Source organism: Mustela erminea, chromosome 4 (assembly GCF_009829155.1).
Source record: "Mustela erminea isolate mMusErm1 chromosome 4, mMusErm1.Pri, whole genome shotgun sequence".
In the NCBI taxonomy this organism is placed as follows: domain Eukaryota; kingdom Metazoa; phylum Chordata; class Mammalia; order Carnivora; family Mustelidae; genus Mustela; species Mustela erminea.
The window spans coordinates 71,770,679-71,790,867 of record NC_045617.1 but is presented as its reverse complement, the minus strand read 5'-3'; the positions used below and the strand labels follow the sequence as shown (position 1 = coordinate 71,790,867).

The following is a 20,189-nucleotide window of genomic DNA, read 5'->3' as shown; positions in this document are numbered from 1 at the left end:
TAATATCAGTTTCAGATACAACATAGTGATTCAGCACTTCCCATATAACCCCCAGTGCTCATCACTAGTGCACTCCTTAATCCCTATTACCTATTTCTCCCATCTTCCCACCACCTTCCACCCGTTCTGGCAACCATCAGTTTGTCCTCTATAGTTAATAGTCTGTTTCTTGGTTTACCTCTCTCTCTCTCTTTTTTTTTCTTCTTTGCTCATTTGTTTTGTTTCTTAAATTCTACATATGAGTGAAATCATATGGTATTTGTCCTTCTATGACTGACTTATTTTGCTTAGCATTATCCTCTTTAGCTCCATCCATGTTGTTGCAGATGGCAAGATTTCATTTTTTTTTTTTTTTGTAGCTGAGTAATATTCTAGTTTATATATATGCCACATCTTCTTTATCCATTCGTCAGTCAAGGGACATTTGAGCTCTTTCTATAGTTTGGCTACTGTTGGTAATGCTGCTATAAACATTAGGTACATGTATCTCTTTGAATTGGCATTTTTTTCCTTTGGTTAAATATCTAATAGTACAATTGCTGGGCTGTAAGGTAGTTCTATTTTTAACTTTTTGAAGAACCTCCATACTGTTTTCTAGAGTGGTAGCATCAGTTTGCATTCCCACCAACAGTGCGGGAGCATTCCCATTCCTCCACATCCTCACCAACATTTAATGTTTCTTGTGTTGTTGATTTTAATGTTTCTTGTGTCGTTCATAGGTGTGAGGTGGTATCTCATTGTAGTTTTTGGGTTTTTTTTAATTAATTAATTTATTTTCAGAAAACAGTATTCATTATTTTTTCACCACACCCAGTGCTCCATGCAATTCGTGCCCTCTATAATACCCACCACCTGGTTCCTCCAGCCTCCCCCACTCCGCCGCCCCTTCAAAACCCTCAGATTGTTTTTCAGAGTCCATAGTCTCTCATGATTCACCTCCCCTTCCAATTTACCCCAACTCCCTTCTCCTCTCTAACACCCCTTGTCCTCCATGATATTTGTTATGCTCCACAAATAAGTTAAACCATATGATAATTGACTCTCTCTGCTTGACTTATTTCACTCAGCATAATCTCTTCCAGTCCTGTCCATGTTGCTACAAAAGTTGGGCATTCATCCTTTCTGATGGAGGCATAATACTCCATAGTGTATATGGACCACATCTTCCTTATCCTTCGTCCATTGAAGGGCATCTTGGTTCTTTCCATAGTTTGGCGACCGTGGCCATTGCTGCTATAAACATTGGGGTACAGATGGCCCTTCTTTTCACGACATCTGTATCTTTGGGGTAGTCTCTTCGATATCAACCACAGCAACTTCTTTCAAGATATGTCTACAAAGGCAAAGGAAACAAAAGCGAAAATAAAATTTTGGGACTTCATCAAAATCAAAAGCTTCCGCACAGCAAAGGAAACAGTCAAGAAAACAAAGAGGCAACCCACGGAATGGGAGAAGATATTTGCAAATGACAGTACAGACAAAAGGTTGATATCCAGGATCTATAATGAACTCCTCAAACTCAACACTCATGAAACAGGCAAACATATCAAACAATGGGCAGAAGATATGAACAGACACTTCTCCAATCAAGACATACAAATGGCTAGCAGACACATGAAAAAATGTTCATCATCACTAGCCCTCAGGGAGATTCAAATTAAAACCACATTGAGATATCACCTTACACCACTTAGAATGGCCAAAATTAACAAAACAGGAAACAACATGTGTTGGAGAGGATGTGGAGAAAGGGGAACCCTCTTACACTGTTGGTGGGAATGCAAGTTGGTGCAGCCTCTTTGGAGAACAGTGTGGAGATTCCTCAAGAAATTAAAAATAGAACTTCCCTATGACCCTCTCATTGTAGTTTTGATTTGTTTTTCCATGTTGATGAGTGATGTTGAATATATTTTCATGTGTCAGTTGGCCATCTGTATGTCTTCGTTGGAAAAATATCTGTTCATTTCTTCTGCCCATTTTGTAATTTGATTATTTGGGTTTTGGGGGGTATTGAGTTTTATAAGTTCTTTATATCTTCTGGATACTACACATGTATTTTAAATTGGTAGCATACTGTAGATACTGTAGATAAGGTTGTATGTCCTTTTCAACCATGTTTTGTTAACTGGATATTATATTATGAACATCTTCCTCATGTAATTATGTGGTCTTTGAAATTTATTTAAAAATTAGATCTCAGACATCTGGTCTCATAGATTATGTTCCTGCTTCCAGACCTCCTTGGGTTGTGGACCCCCTAAAATGTAAAGGTAATATAAGGGAGACAGAACACCTAGCAGGATCTCAGGAAATACCATCTACTTTATAGTACTTCCATGTATCATAGGAGCAAGTAATGTGCCCTTTCAAAACAAGGTATAAATCAATAATTAAATAAATTTAAAGATGTATTCTATTATTGCATTATTTACTATCCCTTTTCTTCATTCTATTCATTACAATAATAAAACCAAACCAATCCCAAAAATTCAAAATCAAATACGCTATTGGCTGGTGAATTATAAGGATAGATGGGAGTGAAGACTTTACCCTCAATTAGAAAATACTTACTGTCTAATATATTTTTTCTTCATTCTCTTTCAGTTAAAAGTTTCAAAATAGATCCTCTTGCCGCTTGATAGATGGTGTTCTTTCCCTTTCAAGATGATATGAAAACAAACAACTTATATCTTGTGTATCAGCTAGGAAATAGATGAAAGTTTTGCTACTGATTATAATAACTAATATTTAATGAGTGCTTAACATGAGCTGGACATTGCTCTAGCACTTCATGGATGCTATGTTTTGTAATCCTCACAACTTTGTGATGGGTTGTATTATTATTTCTGTTGTCCAGGTGGCAAAAAAAAAAAAGAGGCATGGAAAGGTTATGAAATTTTTACAAGTTGCCAGAGCCCATTTATTGCTATACTGAGTCTGTCTTTCAACAATTCCACATAAACATCTAATGAGGCATCCCATATTGTATACCTCAGAACAGCAGTCTTGATGATTTAATCCAGTTATTGAAATAAATAAATAAATAAATAAAAATAAGAGCTCTGGGAATTATCTTGGATTATTTTCCCTTCATGCCTCTTATTCAAGTTCAGCAAACCTGACCTACAAAATATATCTTGAGCCTGACCATTTATTATCTGCACCTCTCCCTTACTATTCTAAGCCACCATCATCTTTTACTAAGACTAGAACAGCCCCCTGAATAGTCTCTTTGCTTTCACATCTCTTCTCATAGCCTAACTACCAAACAGAAGCCACAATAATCTTTGAAAAATATACATTGGATTTTTTCATCCCTCTGCTCAAAATCCTTCCATGGCTTCCTGACATACCTAGACTAATGTCCATACTTTGTGCCACACCCTGCAGAGCTTGCAGGACCTGGCCCTTTTGTACTTCCCCAACACTGTAGCTAGTCACTGTTATGCCCCAATAATGGGTCCATGATTAAAGGAGCGAGACTGATGTAAAGCGAAGGTCAAGCAAAGCTTTATTTCGCGCCAAGCATCAAGAATCTAACCGAACGTTCGGGGACGCACCTCTTACAAGAGAGGGTGACCCTTCTCTGTTTTACAGTCTAGCTTTTAAGGGCAAAGGCCATGAGGTTGGGCCTGGCCACGCACAGGTGACCAATGAGATTGTAACACACCCAGGAAACTCCACAGTGATGCTAGGTGACCAACTGAGTTACAATTTACCCTAGTAGACATTTGAACCAGCCTATTACACCTTGATTGGGATTGGTGCCAAAAGGGCTCCCAAAGGGCTGGAAGGAGGGGCATACTCCTTGGTAGCCAGGGAGACAGTATGCATCCCCTCACTGATCGATGTCTCCACCTGGCCTGACCCACCCTTGTATCTGGGCTTTGTTACCTGGAGCTGGTTTCCAGGACTTGTTTTTAAGTGAATGCCCTGGGGGAAGAGGAGCAGGGACAGTTTAAGGGTTAAACAACAAGGTTTTTGTTTAACCTCAATGGAAGCCTCTTGCTAAAATTTAAAAATATAAAATAGGTCCTTACAGTCACAATCTGTTGATCCTGTTTCATTCTCACCATATTGTCCTTGAGATGAACCAAATTCATCCTTACGCCTGGCTCTCTGTACTTGCCATTTCTTCTGCCTTCAGTGCACTTTCCAAGATCTTGACATAGTGCCATCTCTCATGTCACCAAGGTTTCTGCAAAGATCACCTTCTCAGAAAACCCTTCCCTGATAACCATCTATTGTAGAAACCTCTACCTAGAATTGTATTATTTATTCTCTTACCTGTTTGGTATAGTGGGGTCCTGGCAAGTGTTTAACAACCGGCTCTCCAGAATGTAAAGATAAACAGCCATGATTTATAGTGATAGCCAATTTCCATGATATAAAAACTCCAATCAGGACTGATTTCAAGTTTCCAATATGCTGTCATATTGAACAAGGAATTGGGAAGAAATCCATACAATCAGCTTTTATTTTTTTTAATTGAAATGTATTTGACATATAACATTGTGAAAATTTAAGGTATACAACATGTTAGGCTGACATATTTCTATCTTGTAATATGATTGCCACTTAAGTGATAATTAGCACCTCTATCACATTATGTAATTATCATTCATTTTTAGTGGCTAGAATAATTCAATTCTAGTCTCTTAACAAGTTTGATAATTATAATGCAATATTATTGTCTGAATTTGCCATACTGTTCATTAGATCTCTAGGGTTTATTTACTATTCATTGCAGGTTTGTACCTTAAGGCATCTGTCCTATCCACCCCACCCCCATTCCCTGGTAACCATCATTTTATTCTCTGTTTTTAGGAGTTTGGCCTTTTTAGATTCTATATAAGTGATATCATAACTTGTGCTATTTTTCTCTGTATGACTTTTTTCAACATAATCTGCTCAAGGTTCATCCATGTTGTTGCAAATGACACGACATCCTTATTTCTCATGGCTGAACAACATACAGTGTGTATATGTATATACATATGCATTCATCCATTGACGGGCACTTAGGTTGTTTCTATATCTTGCTTATTGTGGATAAGCCTACAGTAAACATGGGAGTGCGGATATTTCTTGAATATCTTATTTTCAGTTCTTCTGGGTATATTCCCAGAAGTGGAATTGCTGGGTCATATGGTAGATCTATTTTAATTTTCTGAGGAACCTCCACACTATTTTTCATTGTAGCTGAACCAATTTACATTCCCACCAGTAGTACACAACTGTTTCCTTTTCTCCACATCCTCACCAACAGCTGACTTTTGAAAGCCAGTGTAGGCTGGCTTCAGCACATCACTGGTGTATTGCCTGCTTTTCAGAATATAATCCCCAGGAGAAAGCTATGTTGTTATATTAACCTCTGTATTTTAATACTTAGTTTAAAGGCTGGCAGAATAAGTAGCGTGTTACTCAATAAGATATGTAGAATACATGAATCAATGAACTAATTAATGTAACACTTTGTGGGCCTTTAAAATATGTATGGATGTACAGAATTTTAGAATCTATAATAGGAATCTTAGGGGAAAAGGTGAGAGTAATGCTAGTCGAAGCAAATTTGACTACGGGTATAATTGACCTTCCCATCCTTAATCAAGGAACTCCTCCCCACCCCCATTTGAATATTCTCTCTAAACCTTTCTGAAGAGATTACTGAGAATGTAGACATTTAAATGTATTCTATTCCTATTTAAATAATTGCATTTATGTTTAGTCTGCAAAAATTAATCTGAAGTTTTTCCAGTATGTTGTATACCTTAAACATTTGATGCATGTCTAAACTGTTGTTTATGTCAAGAATATCTACAATGTAAATTATGACCTTCTTTTGATTGTGTTATAATTTTAAAGTGACCTAGACACACAAAAAATTAGATTCAAGAATTTCAGTAGTGATAGGACTTTTCTTCACTTCTATTGGTAATGATACTTGATAGTATATTGTGCTGACGGGGGCAGACAATGAGAGAAGAGCCTCCTCCACACAAAATGTGTGTAAAGTCTGCTTCCAAAAAGTGACTGTATTTACTACCTCTGTTTATGGCCACCTAATTGCAAGACCATTCTTATACTCCCTGCGATAAGGAAGGAGGCCTCATTCTTCATACCTCTTGTAGTGTTTTGCTAACAGCTACAGTTACTTTGCAACAATCCACAGCATGTTTGGGCTTAACAGAATCTTGGGTTCATGATGAAACACTTCATTAAACTGTTGTTTATAGTGTCTCTATTTACAGTTATTCCTTCATATTTGCTTATGGTGGAATTGTTTAGATGTTCTGTTGTCATCATTCTCTGCTGTGTAGATGGATTCAATTTATAGTGTCAGATTTTACCACTGATGACCTTGAAGCTTTACCAATTGATGTTGAGTAATGCTAGTCAGTCACACTGTTCCAGAAGCCCTATGGGTTATCTCGTATGCCTTGGGTATCACACGAGATAGAACTTGATTCCACATTCGTGAAATACTATGTCTGTTTCCCACAGATATATAATTCTTTGTGATTTATTTCTGGATATTGTGATTAAATATTCTATTGGACAGTGATTTCAAAATCAGAATAGAATGATAACACTTTGTTGTACTTCAAATGGAAATGTGTATGGGTTTTTTCTAGTGAAGGATCCTATTTAAATTAATCATGTTAAGAGCTAATAGGCTTCTCACAGGAGGACATTAGTTCTATAAAGTATCTGAAATTATTTGCTCTTTTTTTTGGACAACTGTGACCATGACTTTTTGTGATGTTTGTAACCTGCCTACTTGGAAGGATTTCAATGTTAAGAAATTATCCTATGTCACTTTTTAACCATTCCTTTTCCTTTTTGTACTGTGAGCCCTATTTTGATTAGTTTTGATATTTTTCCAGTGGAAAGGGGTTTGTTTTCTTTTTAAAAGAGCTTTTTATTTTGGTGTAACCAATTAATTAGTCCTACATGGAGAGCTTTGGAAAGTCCATAAGCAGTCAAACTTGACTCCAGGACAAAACATTTATTGGTGAGGGCAGCATAGAGAAGACAATAAAATCCTCTATGCACTCTGTGGGTTGTTGTGGATCTTCTTGGAGCTTTAGAAATCCAGCTCTCAGCACTCCATAAGTCATTTTTGAGTTGACATCAGCAAAGTTATACCATGATTTGGGTGCATATCTCACTCAAAAAGAATCAGCATAAATCTAGGCAGAATAGAAAAAATGAAGAATTTGCAGTATGGTTGTTATAAGAATTTTATTATATGTCCTCTTAAAATGGTAGCCTTTCAGACATATTTATCATAACTTTTTGGCACTCAGTCTTTAGAAAATGTCTACATAGTTATATGAGTGTCATCTCCTACCCTTAGTTTTAAATCACAGCCAGAATGACATCAGGCTCCACAGATTTCTCATTTTTCATTTCATTTACACTCTTCACACTTCACTGGCAAGTGAGGTCACCTCTTTAAAATTTGGGGTAAAGGCCAGCTTGACAAACTTTGGCAAAATGTTCTCTTTTGCAAATTCTCATTTCAGAGGAAGAATATGTGATTCAGGCATATTTTAGATTGTTCTCTCTCTCTTTTTTTGGTCTAGTTTTATTTTATTTTTTTCAGTGTTCCAAAATTCATTGCTTTGCACCACACCCAGTGCTCCATGCGATACGTGCCCTCCTTAATACCCACCACCAGGCTCACCCAACCCCCAACCCCTCTCACCCCCCAAACCTCCATTTGTTTCTCAGAGTCCACGGTCTCTCATGGTTTTTCTCCCCCTCCGATTTCCCCCAACTCATTTCTGCTCTCCATCTCCCAATGCCCTCCATGTTATTCCTTATGCTCCACAAATAAGTGAAACTATATTATAATTGACTCTCTCTGCTTAACTTATTTCACTCAGCATACTCTCTTCCAGTCCTGTCCATGTTGATACAAAAGTTGGGTATTCATCCTTTCTGATGGAGGCATAATACTCCATAGTATATATGGACTATATCTCCTTTATCCATTTGTCCACTGAAGCACATCTTGGTTATTCCCACAGTTTGGCGACTGTGGCCATTGCTGCTATAAACATTGGGGTACAGGTGGCCCTTCTTTTCACTACATCTGTTTCAGATTGTTTGCTTGTTAATATTGTCACACCTCTCTGTCAGTGATGAGGGGTGTGTCATCTGTACATACTAATGTCATAAAATGGTTAGGTAGGTTCACCCTGTAGGTCCTTGCAGAAATCACTGCAGAGGCCCCTGGAATTATTTCAGAATTGGCATGCTATTTTTGATTGCCTGTTCAATTGATTCAAAACTGAGAATCTATTACATGTAAGGCATTAAAAGACATTTATAAACTGTTCTGTAGTTTCTACTATTAGCAACGTATAACTTAGTTTTAAAACAAGAGCAAGATTACTTCTTTACAAAGCAAGATTAAATTGTTATAAGAAATAGTAAGTTGTTATTTTGAAATATTTTGAAATGGGACTTGAGAATGTGGCTAGATTAAAAGTTGAGCTGTGGGAAATATCTGTATTAAATGAGTTACTTGAAATATTCTTAGACATAGAAAGTATTATGCAAAAAGCAAATCAGGCAAACTGGATTTATAAACTTGCTTTATAATTTCCTAGTCATGTGAAGTAGAACAAGTTACTTAGTGACTTGGTTTCCCATAGCTGCCATAACAGATTACCACAGATACAGTGCTTAAAACAACACCAATATATTAATTTTATAATTTAATAGGTTAGAAGTCTGAAATAACCCTTGCAAGGTTAAAATCTAGGTGTGGATAGGGTTGCATTGATTTCTGGAGGCTCCAGAGAAGAAATCATTTCCTTGATTTTTCCAGCTTCTACAGGCCACCTACATTCCTTGACTCATGGTCCTTTCCTCCATCAGCAGAGGCAGAAATGGGTTGAGTCCTTCTCGTGTTCGATTACTCTGACCTCTTTTGCTTTCTTCTTCTATTTTTAAGGACCCTTGTGATTACATTTGGCCCACTCAGATTATCCAGATTATATTGCCATCTCAAGGTCTTTAACTATATCATATTTGCAGGTATTTTCTTTCCACATTAGAAATTAAGATATGGACATCTTTGAGGGGTCATTATTCTCACTACGATACATACCCTCTCTCATTTTTTTTTTTGAGACTTTATTTATTTGAGAAAGAGAGAGAGAGTGAGCTCAAGAGAGAAAACACAGGTGGGGAGGAGAGGGAGAGGAAGAAGCAGACTCCCTGCTGAGCAGGGAGCCCAACATGGGGCTCCATCCTGGGACTCCAGGATCATGACCTGAGCCAAAGGTGGATACTTAACTGACTGAGCCACCCAGCATTTATACACCCTCTCATTTTAATTTCCTAATCTGTTCCTACCTATCTTGTAGGGTTCTTGATGGCAGAAACAAAGTTCTGCATGCTGAAGTGCCTTACAAATGCTAGGCTTTAAATAAAATGTAACTTTCCCCAAGGAAAAGATTTTTAAGAAGTAGAACATTGGGTCATTCTTTTGTTAAGGAAACTTGAATTAAAAAGAACCACAGCAGGTAGACCCATACAGAGTTTGGAGAGAAATTCAGGACATGCTATCTTCTGAAAACACTTTCTGTCTTCACTCCCTCTCCTATTGTTTACTTTCCATTTTGGGTGAAGAGCTGTATTAGGACACATTTTTTTTTTTTTTGATCCCTAAATTATAAATAGTGTCAATACCTTTTTTCCCCCCCAGAGATAAAGAGAGTTCGCCAAGGGGGGAGAACAGAAGTCAAAAACTGTAGAGACTTCAAAGAAGATGAAGATAAAGAAAAAAAACATGAATTTTTCAACTAGGTTTCTGGTAACTCTTCTGAAAATGATTAAAGTAGGTGGGCTGCCAGGTGTTAACTAGAGAAGGGATAATAAAGTTATAAACAACAGAGGGTACAGACTACACTTAAGAAAGTCCCTAAAGAAAAGTAAGAAAGTGGGACAGTATATCAACATGGGAATAGTTCTTTCTATTTTCATTTGTAATAGCTAAAATTGAATAAGTGTTAAGTGACTCTGATCTGTTGAAAGAATTCATGAACCAAGATCAGAAAGTTTTATTCTGTCTTTGATTTGTTATTCTACACTGCTAAGTTATATTTCTAACTCTTCTCATCACTACAAATCTTTGCTATTATTCCCCAAATGCTTTGAACTAGAGTGATTCATTCATGTCTGCAATGTCATAAATTGGAGAATGTGTAGATTCTTCTCACCCTGCTAACTATAGAAGCACAAAAACAAAGGCAATGCTGGGTATTTCTCAAGGGTGAATAATTTTTAGAAGACAAGCTTTAAACTGTCACATTTCTTATTGTCTGTGATTCACACCAATATTGTGCTCTGTGATGGCTTCATTGAAAGGACTGTCATGTTCGATGGGGGACCCAGCCTACCTGCTCTTTTACCAGTAGCTGGTGTGAAAGCCATGCTGTGCCAATGGCTTGTTCACAGGAGGCAGGTCAATCTTTGAAACCATAGATGGTTTCAGATAAGAGAAAAATATGTGAGGAGAGAAGAGATGTGAAGGGCAGTGCTAAAGAGAAAGAAAACGCTTGTCTGAGTTTTACCTGCAGCTAACATTGTTAAAAATGATAGCAACTTAATGAAGCATGAAGTAGTAAAGGCATTAATAAGCTAGGGGAGGACCTTAATTCATTCCAATTTGGGTTCCATTCACTCATGTTACTAGTTTTCTTAAGACTGAACTAAAATTTTGATTCCTTCTAGGCCTCTAATGCCCTTTAGAGTTGATAATTAATTTGAAAGAATTATTAAGATATATTTATTGAGCTTAGGATGCAGTGTAGTCACAGTATAAAGCAGAGTTCACATTTATCAAGATAATAAAGAAAGCGCATTAAAGATTTGCTCAGTAGGAACAAGCACTAAATTACCGGTAGTGCTAAAAACCACTGTGTAGAAGATAATCATTTGTTTATTAAAATATGATGCAATAATAACATTTTAAATTCTGATTATTAAAATTTCCCAACATACCCCCAAAACGTTATAGAAGAAAGAATATCATAGACCCAGGTGTACCTGATACCCACCTGTAAGAATTAACCCATAGCCTTTCCTGTGGCAATTCTACAAGAATCCTATCCTGCCCTGCAGATTCTTTAGAAGCAAATGCCGTATATATCATTCTCTCTATAAATATTTTAATATGTACCTCTGAAGGATGCAACTCTTCTGTAAATAAAACCATTGTCACATCTAAAATTTAGCACTATTACTACTACTCTAATACTGACAAATATCCCTTCAGTATTCAGATTCATCACAGTTACTTCCAAGTTTGTTTTAATAGCTGTTTGGTCGAATTAGGGTGTGCGTGAAGTCACATACTGCATTCAGTACATCTCTAGGGGCTCTCTTAATCTATAACCTCATTAGTTTTTATTTCCTTGCAATTTTTTTCTTCTTTTTAAAACTGAAGTACAATGAACATCCAGTGTTGCATTAGTTCCAGGTGTACAATATAGTGATTCAGCAATTCTTCACATTACTCAGTGCTCATCGAGATAAGTGTACTTTTGATCACCTTTCTCTGTTTTACGCATCCCCCTCTTACCTCTCCTCTAGCAACCACCAGTTTGTTTGTCTCATTTTCTTTGTCTGTTTTGTTTCTTAATTTCCATGTATGAGTGAAATCACATGGCATTCCTTTTTTTTTTTTCTGACTGACTTATTTGGATTAACATTATCATCTCTAATTCCATCCATGTTGTTGGAAATGGCAAGATCTCATTTTTTTTTTTTTTTTTGTGACTGAATTATACTCCAGTGTGTGTGTGTGTGTGTGTGCGTGTGAGAGAGAGAGAGAGAGAGCTTCTTTATCCATTCAACAATGGATGGATTCTTGAGTCCCTTTTATATCTTGGCTATTGTAAATAACACTGCATTAAACATGGTATTTTCATTTTCAAATGATCTTTTTGAATTAGCGTTTTCATTTTCTTTGGGTAAATCCTCAGTAGTGGTATTACTGGATCATATGGTAATTCTATATTTAATTTTTTAGGAATTTCCATACTGTTTTCCACAGTGACATATTAATTTGCATTTTCACCATCAGTGCATGAGGGTTTGTTTTTCTCTACATTCTCCCCATTTATTATTTCCCATGTGTTTGATTTTAGCCATTTTGATAGGTGTGAAGAGATACTTCATTGTGGTTTTGACTTATATTTCCCTGATTATTAGTGATGTTGAGCATCTTTTCAAGTGTCTGTTGGCCATCTGTATGTCTGGACAAATATCTAATCAGGTCGTTAGCCCATTTTAAATTGTATCGTTATTAATGTTGTTAGTGTTGAATTGTAGAAATTCTTTATATATTTCGGATATTAACCGCTTACTGGATGTATCATTTACAAATATTTTCTATTCAGTAGGTTGCTTTTTTATTTTGTTCATAGTTTCTTTGTGGACCAAAGTTGTGGGGTTTTTTTTTGTTTGTTTGTTTGTTTGTGAAATCACGACTGTTTAATTTTGCTTTTCTTTTCCTTGCTTGGGAGACCTATCTAGAAAAATATTTCTGCAGCTGATATCACAAATCACTACCTATGCTTTCTTCTAGCAGTTTTATGGTTTCAGGTCTCAGATTTAGGTCTTTAATCCTTTTTTTGTTTGTTTGTTTATTTTGTGTGTGATACAAGAAAGTGGTCCAGTTTCATTGTTTTGCATGTGGCTGTCCAGTTTTCCCAGTACCATGTGTTGAAGAGACTTTCCCCCCTTTGTAAATTTTTGCCTCTTGTGTCCCAGTTTAATTGACCATATGTGTGTGGGTTTATTTTGGGCTCTCTGTTCTAATTTATTGATCTATATGTCTATTTTTGTGCTGTTAACATACTGGTTCAATTACTATAGCTTTGTAGTGTGTCTTAAAATCTGGGATTATACCTGCAGTTCTGCTCTTTCTCAAGATTACTTTGGCTCTGGGTTGTTTGTGGTTCCATGAAAATTTTAGGATTATTCATTTCAATTCTGTGAAAAATGCTATTGATGTTTAAGTAGGGATTGCATTAAATCTGTGGATTGCCTTGGATAGTATGGACCTTTTAACAATATTTGTTCTTCTAATCCATGAACATAGAATGTCTTTCCATTTGTTTTGCCATTCTTTCCTAGTAAATAGCAGTATCCTATATAACTGCAATTTTCTCCACGTAGCTTTTTTCATTTAATAATATATCCCCCCATTTAGTACTCTTACATCTCAGGTTTTCTTGGCTTTTCTTGCTTATTAATTCTTCCAAGTCAACTTTAAATCAACTTGTCCAGTTCTAGGGAGAAAAGAAAAAATGTTTTTAATGAAAAAAAAGAAATTTCTTAATATTTATATATAAATTTAGTAAGAGCTAAAAAGTAACTCATTATTTTCCAGAGCTAAAAGTTGAGGTTTTCCTTTTTGGAGAAAGAGGAAGAGAAGTCCTTCAAGTAGTTGCCCACGAATGGTTAAGCATTGATTAAAACCCCTTTAAAAACAATTTCAACATACAATTGAACATTTTATCTTCAAAGGATTACTCTTAGTCATTTAGTTAAATTGTTGTTTCTTAGAAATTTAGAATGGTAGTGTAATTCATTTTAAAATGTATAAATGTAAGCTTAATGTTAGTATATTTAAAAACCTGTTTCAGTTGAGTACCCAGGCTTTCTGTTTCTGTCATGATGCAGGAAGCACTTACCCCAAGTTGAAATTACACATTTGCTTACCTAGAATTCATTAATTTGACACTCAGCAATTATAGTATACACTGGGTGGGAGGGTGAGTGGAATAAATAGGCTCTATAGGACCACTGAGTGACAATTACAAATCATTTTAGTACGTAAAATGACTGTAAATGAATTTGTCTCAAAGAAAGTATAAGCAGGCCAGGGGGGCATCCTTCTGGACTTCATCACATTACTCTAGGTTTCGTGAAGTTTGTGCAAATTTATAAGAGACATAAACTTACCCAGAAAGTAATAATTACTGGTATTTCTAGGTTAAATTTTTTTCTTTAAGTTTAGAGCAACACTTAAAACCTTTGCTTTTTGGAATTTGATTTAAGCAAGGTCTAGTAATAGTATTATCAAAATCTGTAGAATAATCTCTTCAGAGCATTTTTAATATTATAATAAGCTACTTCTCTGTGATTGCCTAGAAGTTTTTGCTGGAGAGTAAGGACTCGGTTTCCCATCGTATGATGACAGTGGGTTTTTTGAGTGAATCCTATATGGTACTCAAACTTTTGATGAATTCCCTGGATTCAGCCCCACTTTTTTTTACCCCTTCTGTTCATACCAGCCTCTGTGGGTGGTCTTCTCCAGGGCTACATCAGACCTCTTTTGAGGTCTCAGGTCAAAGAGCAGAAAATCATATGAACTGCGTTTATCCACTCAAACACAGAGACATGTGTTCCTATCTATAAACCTTCCCAGATTATTCCAATGGATACTAAGCCTGGAAACACCTGATTCTTAGGACCTTTCTGCTTCTGAAATTGTGTAGCTCTCAATGCTTTCTGAAAGCCAATATACCTGTATAGATAAATGAGAGAACCTGACAGACTCATTAGTAGAACTAAGAATACAGATGAGTTTTTAAAATATATTAAAGTTGACATCACAGCATTTAGAAATGCTAAAATCCATAACATTGGCAAGAGCAGATGCTAGAATATGGCAAAACCTCCTCAAAATTAAGCAGTTTTGTTAAGTGAACAACTGCTATAGGACGTACACAGACAACAATGTGGGAGGGAGGCAGGGGGCAACAGTGAGCTGATGTAAGATAACCACATGCTGTCTTCTTGAGAGATTAGGAAAGAAAAAATGGAAGAGAGTAATTTAGTCAAGTCCTACTAGAAGGGTGAAGTGTCAACCTCCATGGAGAGGGACCTGTATTAATATTTTTATAGGTTTCATGTGGATCAGGCCTCTAGGAAGCTGAAATTCTATGGCCTTGTTACATTATTAAGGAGCCATGCTTTGACCTAGCTCTTTTACCTGCATACCAGTGACATTCAAAAGTCTCAGTAAAATTCACGGAATGTAGTGCTCTTTGGTAGCATTTTCCTAGATCTGTGATTCTTCTGAACACAAAGCAGCTGGGATACAGTGGATTTCGGAGAGTCATTGCAAAGAATGTTCAAAATAAAAATCCAGACCTAACAATCCCTGTGTTAGAGATTAGTTGTACATGTCAGACTTATCCATGTGGGTTATAGGTGAGCTGAGATATTCAGATAGTCTCAGATATACTCAGATATTTTGAGATAGCCAGAGTTACTAGATTGCTCACTTCAGTCTGTGAGGTCTCCTCTTTTACCCCAGTGCTATTCCAATGTCATCTTATCTCAGCCGTGATTGTAAAAAGCATTGCTACATGTGGTGGTCATATATGACTTGTTAGTTTGGGACTGAAGGATTCTTCAGAAAGATTTTGTCCTCCAATTCTGCTCTATGATATCAAGTTCTTGATACTCTGTGCATGGTAAAAGGAACATCTAACTTAATGCTGCATCGGCAAAGTAATTACATGATATTTTGCTAGGTGACATATGAATGGAATATGAAATAAAAAGCAGTTATCTCTGTTACAGTAAAATGTCAAATATTTGATATTATTTCAAAAGTTATTTGAATTTTTTTAAGGCATGAAGTTTGTAAAAAAATGCCCACTAACAAAAAGAAAAAAGTTGGGGTATTGTGTGTTGCAATATAAGGTTCATCAAGCCCAGCTGTCATAACATTTTTGTACTTCTTATAATGAGGCATTTGCTTTCCTTGTTGTACAGCACAGATTAGGGTTTTGTTCATCTGGGAAAAAAAGTTTTATAATTACTGATTTTTGATGAGTCTTTATATGAAAACACAAGACATAATTAATAGAAGTGACTTAGGTACATGAGAGAATTATTCTATGAGAGTCATTAAAATTTTGTTGTACTTAGAACATCACTGTTAAAATTTTATGCAGCATTCTCTTATGCCTTCAAAGAATACTTCTATTCATTGTGTTTTCAATAATGCTGTCTACCACATTTCAAAAAGTTTATTCAAAATACTACATGCCAACTAATTTAATCAATTTTGCATGAAATGTGAAAGAGTCCATAGAAAATAAATGAAAGAGGGATATTGTTTTGAAGTGGGGCTCTTCTCTAATATTCTCTACGGCAGTGCCCACTTTTCCATGTCACTTAATGCTGGCTGTTATATTGAATTATGGAGAGAATCTGTGGGGTTTCTAGTATAACTTTGTTTCATGGATTTCATCTATTATTCCAGAGCCACCACAGAAGTTCCGAAGTCATAAATCCACATTGTAGCTCAAAGAAAATTTGGCCTCTTCCTATATTTGCTTGCTGAACTGCTTTCTGGACAAAGTTCTTTATCAGTTACCTCAGTGTGTATTTATTTTTATATTGTGTACCTCTGATACCTAAATATGCCTTTTTACTTCTCTTTTTGTGTTCTATTAAAAATACCTTTGTGCAATTTTTATTTTCTGGATGGAAACTCGCTAATTTAAAATATTTATATAGATTCTTTTCCAAAAACCATGCAGTGTTTTGTTTTCATCATCTTCTTATGTCTTCCATGGTTTTGATGTTGGAAAATAAACACTGTGAAACAAAGGGTAAAAGAGTTTAAGTAATTTTCTCTCAAACACTTATCTGCACATGGAGTTTCTAACTCATACTTTATACTTTCTAACACAGTAAGGTGAATAAATTGGTGTGTAATGAATGCTTTAGGTGATCATGATTATAATGGAATTTTAAAAATCAGATGAAATGATGTCAATGATTTGTTAGAGACCTAAAATCTAATCTTAACCCATTTCCTTTAAAGCCATGGCTGTCAAGATGAAACATCTCGTTTTAGCAAAAGGTTTTAAACATGAACATGCAACAGTAAAATCATTTCAGGGAACATAATAGGGTTATGGAATAAAATCTGAAATAAAATCTACTGTAGCATTAAGCCTTATTATTTGCTAAAAAATGGTGAGAATCCTATGGAATTCAGAGTTGCCTGTTGTTGTCGTCACTTTTCCGCAGGTGTTCCAGATTGCCTATGTGATTGTGAAAGCAGCGAACTCCCCCCGGCCTGGAAACTGGATTTTGGAACGCTCCCTTGATAATGTTGAATACAAGCCCTGGCAATATCATGCTGTGACAGACACTGAGTGTCTAACTCTCTACAATATTTATCCCCGCACTGGACCACCATCTTATGCCAAAGACGATGAGGTCATCTGTACTTCCTTTTATTCCAAGATACACCCCTTGGAAAACGGAGAGGTAAGAGGAGAAAACTCACCATAAGTACATTTAAGTAGGCCTGTCAGAAAGATGTGAATATATTAGTAATTAATGTCAGGGAGATTTTAAAATAGGATTTAGCAGAAGTATGCTTAAATGAGTTATTAAATAAAAAGGAAAAACCCAAGGTGATTGGAATTTTAACTACCTTCATCCAGTATGTGTCTCCCAAACCCAATAAAGTTCAGAAAAGTGGAAATGGGTTTGAGTGAGAAAGTCAATGATTAATTTCACATAAAGAGACTTTTTTTGACAGTGAGATTACTAATAATTGGATAAAGACGAGACTTTCACAGAAGCCTTAGATATGTGTGTACTCTGGTCTCAAGAGGGGGACAAAAGAGGTGAAATTTAGGGAGAAATATAGTTGATATGAAGGGTCTAAATGAAAGGGAATTCTGTTGGGTTTTGCATGTTTTTTGGTTCTCATCACGTAAGGCTAGAGTTGGGCTGTTGTTTGTTTGTTTGTGGTCAGACTTCTTATTACATGCTTAATTCAAAAGTGTTCAGCTTCTCTGTAGTGTCTTGGACCCTTCAGTTAAGATTTTACATTTATTCAAACCATGACGTCACGTGTTACCATCTGTGTGATCTTGAGCCAGTGACTGTGATCCCCTGTGCCTCAGTTTCATCTCCTAGAAATTGGGAAAAATAATAACAGCTCTTATTTCATATGATCATTAAGAAAATTAAATGAATTATTACATTTGAAGCAGTACAACAGTGTTGACAGATCTGTACTAAATGTTCTGTAACTATTAACTATTTTTATAGTTAAATAATGAGAAGAATAACCATTATTGTTCATGGAGTAGGAGTCAGTTACTCCTCTCAAATACCCAAAACTTGACTTAGTGATTCTCTTGGATTCCCTAGTATTTCCCTAATTTGTCTCCCTTTAATAGGTGTACTCCGGCTACTTTTGTCCTACATGCTTATATACATCTCAATTTATGCTCAAATCTGGTTGTTGCTCCTCACGTGTACACTGGAAGCTAGTATCATTTTTTATATTCACATTTCCAATAAACCCATATTCATATTCTATTAGGCCCACATCAGCCAGTCGAGGGTTATCTTTTTCAACACTTTACAGAAAAGTTAGATTTTTGACATAATTTGATCACACTCCCTTATGGCACTATTATTCTATGAATGTATACTAGTGCCTCACTGTATTTCAAATTCCATGTTCAAAAATATCAGTTTTGGGAAAGAAAAATTCCAAATGGTGCTCTCAGCAGAAATTTCAATCTGCCAAATGACAAGGAGTCAAATGCAGTGAGTCAAACAGCTGTTCAACCTGCTTTGTGCCCAGAGGCATCCAGGTCCTGGCCAGATTGGCCTGAGTATATGGGAGTAGGGAGGAAGTGCAGAGATAATATATTTGAGTTGAATTTTTATTATTTTCCCCCCAGAACTAGTGCTTACCAGAACTAATAATTATCTAATATTTATAAAGCTATTTTTTTACCTTGAAAAAATGGCCCAATTCAAGAATTGGTTAAACAATATAAAATGTACCTACATGGATATATAATCTACAAGTTTACATGCATATCCCCAAAGCATGCTCTCCCTACATTGATGGTGGTTCTCCATCCTTTAGACCATGTCAGCCTGCAACCTGGAACAAATACATTGTTTGTTTGCTTAGCTGGCTATATTGTTTTCACTCCTAGACACTCACTAGAAACCACTTGGCAATGGTGGCTATTAGGAACAAGTTACTCAAATTTCTCCATGAAATTTAAGTCTATTTCTTTCTCATAAGAATGTGGATTTTAGGAAAAGAAAGTAATTCAAAATATTTAAAATGCAGTGGTAGTATTTAAGAGTAAGAATTAAATTCAGACCTCTCCTAAAATACCTGCCTCAATATATATATATAGCTTCCTCTGTGAAATATGTTATTTTTTGGAATAAATGGATCCAGGGAAGGTAGGTGAGATATATTCTTCCAGCTCACTGATAAAAAAACTGAGATAAGAATCCAGGTATCTAGGCCCCCTGACCTTCCAGATTGATGTTTCTTACATACTCTAGAAAGACTGGAAGTTGATTTATTTTTTCTTTTTTTTTAAGTTGGTAATTGATAAACTCATGAGTTTAGAGGAGATAGAGATGCTGGATCCAGGACAAGTAGAAAGAGTCCTAATTCTGATTTGGACTAATTCACAATATAGAAGAACACATATGAGATTAGAAAACTGGGTTCTGGTCTTACATCTAGTTTTTGTTGGATCTTGGGCTGGTCACTTAATCTTTCTGAGACTGGATTTCTTTAATACATGAATTAGTTTAATATATAAATTGTCCTAGGACATCTTTGTGTATTAAAGTAATACGGTTTTGGAAATCATCTACAATATAGCATGTGGAAATATTCTAAAATTTTTGGATGTTGGCCTCCAATATTTCCCAGATCAGTGACTGTGAAATAAGTCTTACTATTATTAACTTTTCCTTGCAAAATGATGCTTTTAGATACCACCTGAACCTGAAATATAATTATTAGTGCTTATGTTCAAAACTTCCCAGAGAAGTGAAGTCATACTCAAGTAAGAAAAACAAACATACAAATTACAAAATTTGTAAATGCAAAATATATATGTATGTGTGTGTGTGTGTGTGTGTGTGTGTGTGTGTATACACACACACTTATAAATCCTACAACAGAAATGTTTGCAGAGAGTGACAAAATCCCCCAGGTGAGCCAGGGGAAGATCGCTTCCCAGAATATAGGTAAGCCAGAAACAACTTCTGGTATCTCACAATTTGAAGGCCAGTATGCAAATTTATTTTCAAAATGGAATATGGGTTAAACTAGGCATATAACA

At 35.9% G+C, this 20,189-nt stretch overlaps 1 protein-coding gene across 5 annotated transcripts in view; it reads left to right on the top strand.

The window, feature by feature from the left end:
* LOC116588466 (laminin subunit alpha-2) overlaps positions 1–20,189 on the top strand; it is a 640,912-nt gene that overhangs the window by 175,752 nt on the left and 444,971 nt on the right. For all 5 annotated transcript variants that reach the window (XM_032339558.1, XM_032339559.1, XM_032339557.1 and 2 more), the window contains exon 4: positions 17,086–17,328. In XM_032339558.1, coding sequence (XP_032195449.1) covers positions 17,086–17,328 — 243 coding nt within the window. The remainder of the gene's footprint in view (positions 1–17,085; positions 17,329–20,189) is intronic.